Source organism: Muntiacus reevesi, chromosome 7, assembly GCF_963930625.1.
Source record: "Muntiacus reevesi chromosome 7, mMunRee1.1, whole genome shotgun sequence".
NCBI lineage: Eukaryota > Metazoa > Chordata > Mammalia > Artiodactyla > Cervidae > Muntiacus > Muntiacus reevesi.
In genome coordinates this window covers 26,090,720-26,104,659 of record NC_089255.1, presented here as the reverse complement: position 1 = coordinate 26,104,659, position 13,940 = coordinate 26,090,720, and the positions used below count along the sequence as shown (strand labels likewise).

Below are 13,940 nucleotides of genomic sequence, written 5' to 3'. Positions count from 1 at the left end.
TTGCATGTGTTAAAGCTAGGAGAGTAGAACTGGAGTTGTATCCCTTTAGTCTGGATTGATAAAGCTCTTTTTCACCCAGAGAGTAGCTTCAAGTAATTCAGATTTTAAAAATATTTGACAGTTTCCCATGTCACAGAGAAGTAAATGGGAGAGACAAGACTTGAACACTGGTTTGCATAATCCCAAAGTCCATAATCAATCTAACGAAAATTGATTGCTAGCTAAAGAAGCACAGAGTCTTCAGGAGGTCTGTTCCCTCCTCTGCCCACTGTAGGATACTTCCTTCATTCCCTCTTGTCTTCGCTCCCTTTCCCAATCTAGAATGAATAAGATCTAGTAACATGGACCACCCTCCTCTTCTCCAACCCCAACCTTTTCATCTTTTCCAGCATTCACTTGATGAGCACTTTTAATAAGGGTGACAATAGACAGGACATGGCACTACAATAATACAATATTGACCACTGAGGTGACTGTGGCCCAGATATGATTACAAGTAAAAACAACAAGGTGATTTGGAAAGGGTGGGAAGCACTTGGAATGATGGAATAAATTTGGAGGGGATCTGTGATATAGAAAGTAATCATGTGGAAACTCAACTGCCAGGAGAAGAATTGTACAATCAGGGGAGATATTAAATTATGAGACCTTTCAAGGATGGCTGAGTTATTCATAATGCAAATGACTGAAACTGGTTTAGGAATTTTTAAGACAATAAAACCTGAAGTCTGAGACATTTGAAAATTTTTTCCATATGGATTTCCCTGTATGTTAGGATTATTTCAAAGAGTAATGCTCATTTTCATGGTAATTTTATCAAAGAAAAAACCCTAGGGCCTTGCCCCATCTGGCCACCTTGCACAGATAAAATACCACGCACTGAAATTCTCAATTAACTCACCCCCTCAAGACATCTATTCATTCATTTAATACATAAATAATATCTGTCTATTGTGTGGAAGACAGAATAAAAGGAGGGAATCATTCACACTCACTCTGATGAAGTATGTCCAACCCCCACTAGAATTCAAGGGTCCTGTTTGCAGAAGAAAGCATACATTTCTAGCATTCAATCACTTCTGGCTCTGACAGAATTATTATTTAAGGAAAATATATCTCGTTTGTCTCCCCTCCCCTTAATGTGTTTGCTTTCTCCTGAGGACCCACACAAAAGAAACACTGGGAGATGTCCTGATTGCCCTCTGGGGTACACAATTTTTTTTTTTTAATGAGTCTTGAAAAGGAAGCAATTTAGATGTACAATCTCTGACTTCCTGGAAGTATATTCCTGTGACATCTCAAACTTGTTGAGGAATATTCTGATCCTAAAAAGCTTCATTTTATCCATAGTAAAGTTTTTCTGAGAACAATTGCTCTAGATGAGAATGGATACAGTTTGGTCAGACCAATTTCCCTGTGAGCATCACAAACTTAAAAGTAACTTGCATTTTAACTGTTATCACAACAGAAGAAAGGTTGTTGCTGAATCATGCAAAGACACCAGGGTTCTTGGCCTCTGTAGGAGAAGAATTCAATCTGGGGCCAGAGACGAGGCTTGATCGCTCAGAGCTTTTGTGTAATAAAGTTTTATTAAAGTATAAAGGAGATAGAGAAAGCTTCTGACATAGGCATCAGAAAGGGGTAGAAAGAGTACCCACTTGCTAGAGTTAGCAATGGAGTTATATACTCTCCAATGAATCCAAAGAATGTCTGGAGGTTGTAAAAATCTCACCAGACCTACTCCCATAATTTACATTTTAAGATGATAGGATCAACCAGAGGGTTTAATCCAGAGACTGTCCTCGGGCAGGACACATTATTGTTATATAATGCTAAGGAATGTAGAGGGGAAAAAAAATTTGTCCTTTCTTCCTCCTTGAGAATTCCAGACGCCTGGTCCCTGGGGTCCCCTGGACTTCTTATCAACCTGCCTAGGAAATGACTCTCTCACAGATAAATTATAAATACATGAACAATGGAAAGGGATCACATATTCCATAACCAGCACCTCTTCTTCTTTCTTCTTTTTTCTGATCTTTTGGTGACTGGTATCTTGTTGTTGATTTTTAGGGTTAAAAAAAATATCATGGTACCACAGCTGTTCAATTATATTTGGCTTCATAATAAAGACTGATGTGTCAATACAAGATAATGATGAAAGAAATTGAAGAAGGCACAAGTAAATGGAAAAATACTTCATGGGTCCATGTTCATGGATGAGAAGTAATATTGTCAAAATGTTCATACTCACCAAAGCAATCTATTCAACCAAGGCATGTGTGCTCAGTCATGTCTGACTCTTTGCAATCCCATGGACCATAGGCTCCTCTGCCCATGGGATCATCCAGACAAGAATGCTGGAATGGGTTGCCATTTCCTTCTCCAGAGGATCTTCCTGACACAGAGATCAAACCTGCACCTTCTCCTTCCTCTGCTTTGGCAAGTAGGTTCTTTACCACTGAGCCACTTGGGCGGCCAGTTTGCAGACTCAATGAAATCTCTCAAAATTCCAATGGTACTTTTCACAGAAATAGAAAAATCAATCCTAAAACTTGTATGGAACTACAGAAGACACCAAAGCAATCTTAAGAAGGAAGAACACAGCTGGAGGCATCAAACTTCCTGATTTGAAACTATATTGTAAAGCTTTAGTAATCAAAATAGTGGAATATTGGCATTAAAAACAAACACATAGACCAATGGAAGAGCATGGGGAGCCCAGAAATAAATCCACACATATACAATTAACTAATATTTGACAAGGGAGTCAAGAATACTCTGTGGAAAAAAGATAATCTCTTCAATAAAAATCTTGAGAAAATTGGATAGTCACATATAAAAGAATGAAACTAGACCCCTATCCTACACTACTCAAAAAGATTAACTAAAAATGGGTTGACAATCTAAACAAAAGTCCTGAAACCATAAAACCCCTGCTGCTGCTGCTAAGTCACTTCAGTCATGTCCGACTCTGTGCGACCCCATCCCTGGGATTCTCCGGGCAAGAACCCTGGAGTGGGTTGCCATTTCCTTCTCCAATGTATAAAAGTGAAAAGTGAAAGTGAAGTCGCTCACCCCTAGAAGAAAACAAAAGCTTCTTGACATGGATCTTGGCAATGACTTTTCAACTATGACACCTAAAGTATAAGCAACAAAATCAAGGATAAACATGAGGCATGGTATCAAACTTAAAAGTTTCTGCACAACAAAAGAAGCAATCAACAAAATGAAAAGACAACCTATGGAATGGGAAAAAATATTTGCAAACCATATATCTGATAGTGAGTGAAGTGAGTGAAAGTCACTCAGTCGTGTCCAACTCCTTGCGACCCCATGGACTATACAGCCCATGGAATTCTCCAGGCCAGAATACTGGAGTGGGTAGCCTTTCCCTTCTCCAGTGGATCTTGCTGACCCAGGAATTGAACTGGGGTCTCCATAAGGGGTTAATATCCAAAATGTATAAAGAACTCATGAACTCAGGAGTAAAAAACAAATAATCCAATTAAAAACTGGACAAAGAACCTGAATAGGCACTTTCCCAAAGATTTATGAATGGCCAACAGGTACATGAAAAGATACTCAAAATCACTAATCATCAAGAAATATAAAAAATATAAATCAAAATCACAATGAGATATCAACTCACACCTGTTAGAATGGCTAGCATCAAAAAAGACAAGATATAACAATTGCTTATCAAGGATGTAGAAAAAGGGACCTTTGTCCACTCTTGGTAAGATTGTAAATTGGTATAGCCATTATTGAAAACAGCATGGAGATTACTCAGAAAGTTAAAAATAGAACTACCATTTAATCTAGCAAGTCTACTTCTCAGAATATATCTGAAGGATTATTGAAAACAGTATGGAGGTTACTCAAAAAGTTAAAAATAGAACTACCATTTAATCTAGCAAGTCTACTTCTCAGAATATATCTGAAGGATATATATATAATATTTTTGATGTCGTAATTTTCTTTCAAGTAGTCTTCTCTAGGGAAATGTTCTAAAATTAAACAAAAATTTAAGCCCAGTGATTTTTATTGCATTATTTTAAGATCAGAAAATTTTAAATAGCCTAAAAACCCAAGGGAAATGATATTAAAACAACACTCACTATTATGCAGCTTTAATATATTTAAGAGAGTTTTAGTTACATGGAAAAATGCAGGCTATAAATGTAAGCAGAATACTAAGTTGTATATGCTATATGACTTCATATGTATAAATTTTTACAACAAAAAAGACCAGAGGGAATATGCCAAGTTTTTACTTGAATTATGTGTGCTTGAAAAAATTGTGAGTAATTTTTTAGCTGGCTTAATTTTTCTGACACTTCCAAATTTTTGTTTAAACACAAGTTACCTTGATAATCAGAATTTTTAAAAATTGCAACAGTGATACCCAGCACACAGGGTGTTGTAAGAATTAAATAAAATGAGTTAAATATAAGAATTTGTCACAGTATCTAATATAAGATATCAATAGCAATTGTTTTCCATCTTTGATGGGTAAAGATGGAAAGTAAATAGTTTACTATTTAAGAACTCAGGCTTCACTCTCAGAGAGAGCTGAATTCAGATATTGTTATTCCCAGTTATTAAATGTTACAAATTATTTAATTAATGTAAGCTTCAATAGCTTCCCCATAAGTAAAAATAATAGTATATCTGACATATCAAATTGGTAAGGGATTAAATGAAATTACTCATAAATTTACTCATCTTACTGCCTGGTATGTAACAAGTTTTCAATAAATATTAACTGCTATATTTGTATGCCAAAGTACAAGGGTAGCTACAGGCATGGATAGGCTTTTGAACCCATGTAATGAATTAAAAAATAAGTTTAAAAAAATAATTGTCCCTTTAATCAGAGAAAGCAGCTCAAAATTATATGGAAAATGCATAGCTTCAACTGATAGAGTGGAATCATTGGTCCATGATGAGAAAAGGAGTATCAGGTGTTTGAAATAACCTTAACAAAAGATGAGTCCCTGAGGTAATGACCATCCAGCTGAGGGAATCTCAGCAAAGAGTCCCTTTAGGGAAACTGGCTTTGGCCCAGCAACAGTTTCACTGGGGACAAGTGGAGAATTCAAGCTTTCATTCTTAATACTACTGGATGGGGAGCAGGGGAATCACATCTTTTCAGCTTCCAAAAAACAGAAAAATATTTCCCCAAATGCTCTGGAAATGAAAGCACAAGGGAGAGAACTCTGAGATCCAAGGGACATGAAGAGCAGAGGAAAGGCTTATCTGCAGACACTGTTTCCTATTCCAGTAAGTGCCTGAATCAACTCCTTCAACAAAGGGCATATGCCCTTATTTCATGAACACAGGACAGAGAAAAATATGTGTTATATTTTGACAGTGGAAATGTGAGTTCGAGAAAGTATCTTTCTACCTGTCTAGCTGAAAGAGAAACCATTACATTCAAATTTTATCAACTGTAAAGGCGAAAGAAAAGAAAAATAACTATATTGCCTTTATTTAATCCTGTCTAATGCAATTCATGGGATCGCAAAGAGTCGGACAGAACTGAGTGACTGAACTGAACTGAACTGAACTGAATATCATCATGATTTTTTTGACTTTTATTCTAAACTACAATATTCTCCTTAAAATTTACTGAAGAAAATTAAAGCCCAAAATGGAAAATGGTATCATTTTCCTGGTTTTTTTTTTTTCTTTCTCAAGGAAGAAAAGTATTAATTGATTGAAAATAAGGTATGCTTCCTTCCAATGGGAAAGGACTAATAACACAAATTCTCTCCAGAAGCTAATGGCTATCATTTCTCATGATGTTGAATTTGATTTTTTTAAACTTAACTTCTAATCCGTGTCCTAGGTTTATGAAATGGCATTGGCCACTTACAAGTAAAATATAGCCTTTAGGATGCCCCGCTGGCAATCTTCCCTTTCTCCTCAACCCTGGCACAGAGACTTACTTCATTGACTTTAAACCCAAGTAGCAAGTGAATGACAAATGATATCCTGCTTGGTAAGTCACATATGACATAAATAATGGGCTTCCTAGCAACTTGTAACATTCCAGAAATAGCAAAGGTCACAAAAATTGGCTAGGGAAAGTGGAAGATACAGAAAAGTGCCTTCAAGAATAATATTTTTTAATGTTTATCTTTTCAGTTTATAAAAGTAATATATGTTATTTATAGAAATTTTAAGAAACATAGACATGTATAAAGAAGAAAAGAAAAGTATGCAACCTATCATCTGATCTTGAAAAACTTACCACTATTAATTTCTTTTTTCCCAGGAATTTTTATATTCCTCAGTATTATTTACTTTTTCTAAAGAAGTATATATAAAGAACTACATAAACTCTTGTTACACAAAGACCTCTATAAAGTATGGAGGACTTTATAAACTTTTACTACTCAAAGAATTAACATTACCTTATTACTTATTAGAAATTTAGAATCCCAAACCCCATCCACTCTTTCTGAGTCAGAATCTGTATTTTTACATGATTCCTAAAAATTCTTATGCACTGTATAAATTTTTTCTACACCTCTAATTCTTTCTTAATGGATATAAGTGCTTTAAAAGCTCTATTTCTAAATTGCCAGCCAGAAAAAAAAAATATACAAGTTAATATACCCTCCAACAGTTTTTCTAAGTGTCATTTCATTGCACCTTTATCAATTCTGGTATCATGATTTTTCATTTTTGTTAATTTGAAAAATCAAAATTGTGTATTTCATATTTAAGCTAGTGACTTTTATCTGGAAATGTGGAGTTATAGATTTAACTACCACAATTTACACTGAAACTTATATTGACTTAAAGTGCATCTTAATTTTACTGAAAACAGTATTTCACCATGAAGGAATATAAACATATGTTTCAAAACACCCCTTGCTTAGTATACAAGAATGCAGTAGACACTCAGCAAACTTTTATTGAATTTTTTAAATTCTTTAGTGATTAGCTTATAAAGCTAAATTTAGGAGATAAGCCTAAGAAGATTGTAACTAGCATATAAATATTCAGTTTATGGTAACAAAGTGGCAGTTGATAGAAAATGAACTAAAGTTCATGATGGATAGCAGTCAAAACGTTAATGCTACTATTTTAAAATGTTTTAATAAAAATATGTTAAGAAATTTTTCCTTTATTATCCACGTACTGAAACTATATAAGACAGTATTATAGACAATTCTTAAATTTTCCAGCAACAAAAATCTCAAGTCATCTTGTCATCTTAGAAGTAATTCTAAGAAAAAAAGAAATGAAGAGAGAGAAAGAAACAAACAGACAGAGAAACAAGTGAAATAAAGTGATTAAAAACAAGGAATGTTTTTCTCTGAGAAATTCAGTGAACTTTTCACTGGGCTAAAACCTAAACAAGAACGTCTTTCCATACCAGCTGATAGCATTGTGGTCTCCTTGCTTGCAAGTTTATGAAAGAAAAAGACTAGGCTATCTTCTGCCCTCTGGAGAGAAAACCGCAAGGACAATCAATCTAAATTAGAATATGGACAGCTCTAAGGATTGATCTCTTTTCAAAAAAAAGAAGAAAAATGTATAAAAGAGAATTGACAAGAAAATAAAGTAAAATAGCACTTAATAATTTTAAACAAACATATTTTTAGACATAAGCAAATTATATCCTTGGGTACAGAAAGAATTTACAGATGTGATTTCAAAATCACTATTGTTGTCTCTGAAAAATCCTAAAAAAAGGAAGAAAATATTTTAAAAACTGAAATTGAACAAAGACATCAGTTTTTAAAGGTACTTTTAAATTTTTCAATAAGCCCTTTGTTTATTAGTGTATGCCAGAAAGTTTTTCAGATACAAAGTCATTTTCACCATTTTTGTCCTATCTATTTTTAGCTTAGCCATCTATCCCCAATTGTTGAGAATAATGTGTTAACCTAGAAAAAGTTTTAAGTTCTCTAAAAAAGCAATTTTTAATGTTCTAACCAAACACATAGGTGAAAATCGTGAGAAACTTTATCAAATTCACAGGGAATAAAAATACAATAGAAGTTAATATTTGAAAGTCTTAAGATCTCATTCAATGAGGTGAAATTCAGTAATTAACCTCCCTCACTTCAAAAACTCAATGACACAACCACTAAATGGGGGCATTCTTGTTTTAAGTTCTGTGAATAAAACTCTAAGGACTTTAGTATAATGAAAATTCAATAAAAGTCAAAAGTATAAAGTTACTGCCCCAAAAAGGCAAAGAATTTTAAGCCTGCATGAGTTCCTAGAGCAAAAGAGATTATACCACTGTGTCTGTGCCAGCCACACAGTATGAGAGGTAAAGCCTCATATTCTCTCCTTTAAGGCACTTAGCTGATATTACTCTTTTGTTCAGTAAATCTGTCAATTCTAGTTTTTTACAATTAAATTGCCCATCTCAAAGTTTATATATTAATTTAGTGTTAGCCAGACACCCATCTGGAGAAGAAAAAGGCGACCCACTCCAGTGTTCTTGCCTGGAGAATCCCATGGACAGAGGAGCCTGGTGGGCTGCAGTCCATGGGGTCGCAAGGAGTCAGACACGACTGAAGCAACTTAGCATGCATGCAGACACCCCTCCGTACTGTCTAGATCAATATTCTCCAAAGTTCAGTGCACCAGGCAACCTAATGAGAGATGCAGAAAGGAAATATCTGAAATTCTATTTTTATTTTAATTCTAATAAAACTTTTTTTTAAAAATCTTTACCAATATTTATTTACTATATTTATTGACAGTGGTTTGTTGATATTTTGAAAGCGAATAGCCATATATAGAAGAGTATACTCAACAACTGTATTTTTGGACTGCCCAATCAAAAAGAGAAACTATTGGTCTAGTCCCCTCCTTTATGCTCAGGAAAATTTGCTCATCTCCTGGGGAGGAACCAGGAGACATAATTCTCTTTGTAAATGTAATTTCTGCTCCAATCCTCACAGAATGGACAGAAATGATGATGTCAAAGACCAGAAATATTTCCCACATTGTGAGTGAGTTTATCCTCCTGGGCTTCCCTTGCCGCTGGGAAATAGAGATCTTCCTCTTTTCCATATTCTTTATAACTTACATCCTGACCCTCCTTGGAAATATGGCCATCGTGTGTGCAGTACGCTGGGACCGCCGGCTCCACACCCCAATGTACATTCTGCTGGCCAACTTCTCCTTCCTGGAGATCTGCTATGTCAACTCTGATGTGCCCAATATGCTGGCCAACTTCTTCTCCCAAACCAAAACCATCTCCTTTGCTCGGTGTCTCCTCCAGTTGTACTTCTTCTTCTCACTGGGCACAACAGAATGCTTATTTCTCTCCATCATGGCCTATGACCGTTTCCTGGCCATCTGCCGCCCTCTGCACTACCCCACCGTCATGACAACTAAGTTCTGTAGCAGCTTGGTCATCTTTTGCTGGGTGTACGGTTTCCTCTGGTTTCTGATCCCAGTGATACTCGTTACTCGTCTACCATTTTGTGGCCCAAATGTGATTGATGACTTTCTGTGTGACCTGGGCCCTCTGTTGGCCCTGGCTTCAGCATGTGTCCCAGCCCCAGGGACTGTTCTCATTTGTGGTACCATGAGCTCCCTCCTTATCTTTGCCACCTTTTTCTACATTTCTGGATCCTACACCCTGGTGCTGAGGGTTGTAATGCAGGTGCCCTCAGTGGCTGGCCGGAAGAAGGCCTTCTCCACCTGCTCCTCACATCTGGCTGTTGTGTTTCTATTCTATAGTTCTGTCATGATGACATATGTGAGTCCAGGGTCAGGACAAGCAGAGGGCATGCAGAAGTTCACAACTTTGTTCTACTCAGTTTTGACCCCCTTTTTCAACCCCATGATCTACAGCCTCCGGAATAAAGAAATGAAAGATGCTTTGAAGAAAGTTGTAGGAGGTTCCTAAAACTGAGACTATGCAAATTAAAGTTGGAAAATCACTGATCTCTGAAAAGGCTCACAGCAAACAACCACATGTAACACTTTCTATTGACATCTACCTCCAACCGAGCGGTGGTTCTCAACTAACTGACTCTGAAATGGGGATGTTAGGACCAAGGCACAGGTATTTTGCAAAGTGCCCCAGGATACTGTAATATACAGAGAGGGTTAAGAACCCTCAAATTTAGGAATTTCTAAACTCTTTAATGGGCTTCCCAGGTGGCTCAGGGGTAAAGAATTCACCTGCCAATGCAGGAGACATAGGTTCAGTCTTTGGGCTCAGAAGATCCCCTAGAGAAGGAAATGGCAACCCACTCCATTTTTGCCTGGAAAACCCCGTGGACAGAGGAGCATGGCTACAGTCCATGGAGTCACAAGAGTTTGACATGACTTAATGTCTTAATAACAACAATAACAAAATTCTGTGATAACAGAGAGTGAGACCACACACATACACACCCCTTTTCTTTTCAAAAGCCACTTTAGTGCAAATTAATCAAACTGAATCTTTCTCATAGGTGGCTGTACAGTTTTACCAGCACCACTTGTTGAACAGCCAGTTTTTTTATCCACTGTATATTCTTGCCTCCTTTATCATAGGTTAATTGACCAAGGTGTGTGGATTTATTTCTGGGCCTTCTATTCTGTTCCATTAATCTATGTATCCATTCTTGTGCCAATAATATGCTGTTTTGATTACTGTAGCTTTGTGCTATATACTGAAGCCTGGGAGTCTACTTTTAATAAGCCTGTCTACTTTTAATAAGACATGCTATAACCCAAATATAATGATCATTGCTTTGCCAAAAAAAAGTTTATATCCAAGATAGGTCAATCTCTTTTGAATGATTTGCACATGCTTTTTTGAAGAGATTACGCATAGAAAAGGGGCTTCCCTAATAGCTTAGTCAGTAAAGAATCTGCCTGCAATGCAGGAGACCCAGCTTTGATTCCTGGGTTGGGAAGACCCCTGGAGAAGGAGGGAACCCACTCCAGTATTCTTGCCTAGAGAATCCCATGGACAGAGGAGTCTGGAAGACTACAGTCCATAGTGTCACAAGAGTCAGACATGACTTAATGACTAAACCAACAACAAAATAAATGCATAGAAAAAAAACAGAATATGAAAAACTATTCTGGCATTGTACTGGCATTTGGACTGACCCAAGTTAGCAATATTTCTTTCCTGTCCTCAGAGTACCATTTGTTTTTTTCCCCCATTTGTTTATTTTTGCTTTTATTTCTTCTGCCTTAAGAAATTGATCCAGGAAAACACTGCTATAACTTACATTGGCATTCTGCTTATGTACTCTTCCTTGAATTTTATGGTTTATATTTTAACTTTTAGATTTTAAACTATTTTTAGTGTGTTTTTGCATATTGTATGAGAGAGTGTTCTAATCTCCCTCTTTTATGGGTGGCTGTCCATTTTTCCCAGAACCACTTGTTAAAGAGCCAATCCACTGTATTTTCTTGCTTCCTTTGTCATAGGTTAATTGACAGTTGGTGTACAGGTTTATTTTTGGGCTTTCTAGTCTATTCTGTTAATCTATGTGTCTAATTTTATGCTGCCAATAATATGCCATTTTGATTACTGTAGCTTTGTAGTATAGACTGATGTCTGGGAGGGTTATACCTCCAGATTTGTTCTTTTCTCTCAAAATTGCTTCAGCAATTCAGGGTCTTTTGAGACACCATATGAACTTTATAATTATTTGTTTTACTTCTATGAAAAATGTCATGGGTACTTTGATAGGAAGTGCATTAAATCTGTAGATTGCTTTGGGTAGTATGGCCATTTTAACAGTATCAATGCTTCCAATCCAAGAGCATGGGCTATCTTTCCATTTATTTGTATTATCTTCAGTTTCCTTCACTAATATTTTATAGTTTTCAGAGTATAGGCCTTTTATCTCCTTGATTAAATATATTCGTAGTGTTTCGGGGGAGTGTTGATGCAATTTTAAGTGGGATTATTTTGTACTTTCTATTCCTGATAGTTCATTGTTAGTGTATAGAAATTCAATAGATTTCTGTGTATTATATCCTGCAATCTTACTGAAATCATTTACCAGCTATAAGTTTTTGGGTAGAGTCTTTAGAGTTCTATATGGAGTATCATGTTATCTGCAAATAGTTACATTTTTATATCTTCCTTTCCAATTTGGATGTTTTCTTTCTTTTCTTTTTTTAATTAATTATTTATTTTTAATTAGAGGCTAATTACTTTACAACATTGTTTTATTTCTTTTTCTTGTCTTTTTATTGTAGCTAGGACTTTCAATATTATTAAACAGAAGTGATGAAAGTGGGCATTCTTGTCTTTTCCTGAATTTAGCAGGAAGACTCAGCTTTTCACCATCAGATATTATGTTAGATGTGGGTTTGTCATAAATGGCCTTTATTATGTTGAGATATATAGCCACTTTGATGAGAGTTTTTATCATGAATGGAGGCTGAAATTTGTGAAGCGTTTTTATGTGTCTTTTGAGAGGATCATGTGATTTTTATCCTTCCTTTTGTTAATGTGTTTTATCACATTGATTGATTTGCATATGTTGAACCATCTCTGTAACCCTTTGTGAATAAACCCAACCTGACCATGGTGCATGATCCCTTTTACACATTGTTGCATTTCGTTTAATACTCTGATTAAAGACATTGAGTGGCTGATTGTAACAAAACAAGACTGCTCAATATGCTGCTTATAAGAGACTCAATTCAGGGCCAAAGACACACACAGAGTGAAAGGGAAGGAATAAGAAAAAATATTTCATGCAAATAGAAAAGAAGAGAAGGCAAGAGTAAAAATACTTATATTAGACAAAATAAACTTTAAAAGGAAGTCTATAACAAAAGCCAAAGAAAGGCATTATACACCACTTGCAGCAACACAGATAGAGCTAGAAATTATCATACTAAGTGAAGAATCAGAAAGAGAAAGACAAATACTATATGATACCACTTATATGTGAAATCTAATGGGCATAAATGAACTCATAGGCAAAAATGAACTTAACAAAACAGAAACAGACTCACAGACATAGAGAATAGACTTGTATTTGTCAAGGAGGAAAGAAGTGAGGGAGGGAAGAACTTGGAATTAACAAATATAAACTATTATATATAGAATGGATAAAAAATAAGGTCATACTGTATGGCACAGAGAACTATCTTCAGTATAAACCATAATGGAAAAGAACATTTAAAAATCCTGTTTGCGTAAAACTGAGTCACTTTGCTGTACAGCAGAGATCGGCACAACATAATAAGTCACCTACACTTCAAATTCTAAAAGTTAAGTTTTAAAAAAATGTTAAAAAGAAAAGTATAATGATAAAAGGATCAATACAAGAAGAGGATATTACACTTGCTAACATATACATACCTAGTACAATAGCACCTACATATATAAAGCAAACACTAACAGACATAAAAAAAAGAAATTGAAAATAATGCAATACCAGTATAGGGGACTTTAACACCCCACTGACATCAATAGGCAGATATTCCAGATAGAAAATCAATGAGGGGTCTTAAATGATACAATAGGCCAGTTGGACTTAATTAATGTCTGTAGGACAATACACACCCAAAGAGCAAAACGCACATTCTTTTCAAATGCACATGGAATATTCTCTAGAAGAGATCACATACTAGGTTACAAAATCAATTCAGTTCAGTTCAGTCGCTCATTCATGTCTGACTCTTTGTGACCCCATGAACTGCAGAACACCAGGCTTCCCTGTCCATCACCAACTCCCGGAGTTCACCCAAACCCATGTCCACTGAGTCAGTGATGCCATCCAACCATCTCATCCTCTGTCATCCCCTTCTCCTGCCCTCAATCTTTTCCAGCATTAGGATCTTTGCAAATGAGTCAGCTCTTCGCAACAGGTGGCCAAAGTATTGGAGTTTCAACTTCAGCATCAGTCCTTCCAATGAATATTCAGGACTGATTTCCTTTAGGATGGACTTGCAGTCCAAGGGACTCTCAAGAGTCTTATCCAACA

General features: G+C 35.9%; 1 protein-coding gene across 1 annotated transcript; it reads left to right on the top strand.

Moving 5' to 3' along the window:
* Positions 1 to 8,953: 8,953 nt before the first annotated feature.
* On the top strand, positions 8,954 to 9,892 carry LOC136171994 (olfactory receptor 11H6-like). Its single transcript, XM_065941097.1, has one exon. The coding sequence runs from the start codon at positions 8,954 to 8,956 to the stop codon at positions 9,890 to 9,892; it is 939 nt and encodes a 312-aa protein (XP_065797169.1).
* The last annotated feature ends 4,048 nt before the right edge of the window (positions 9,893 to 13,940 follow it).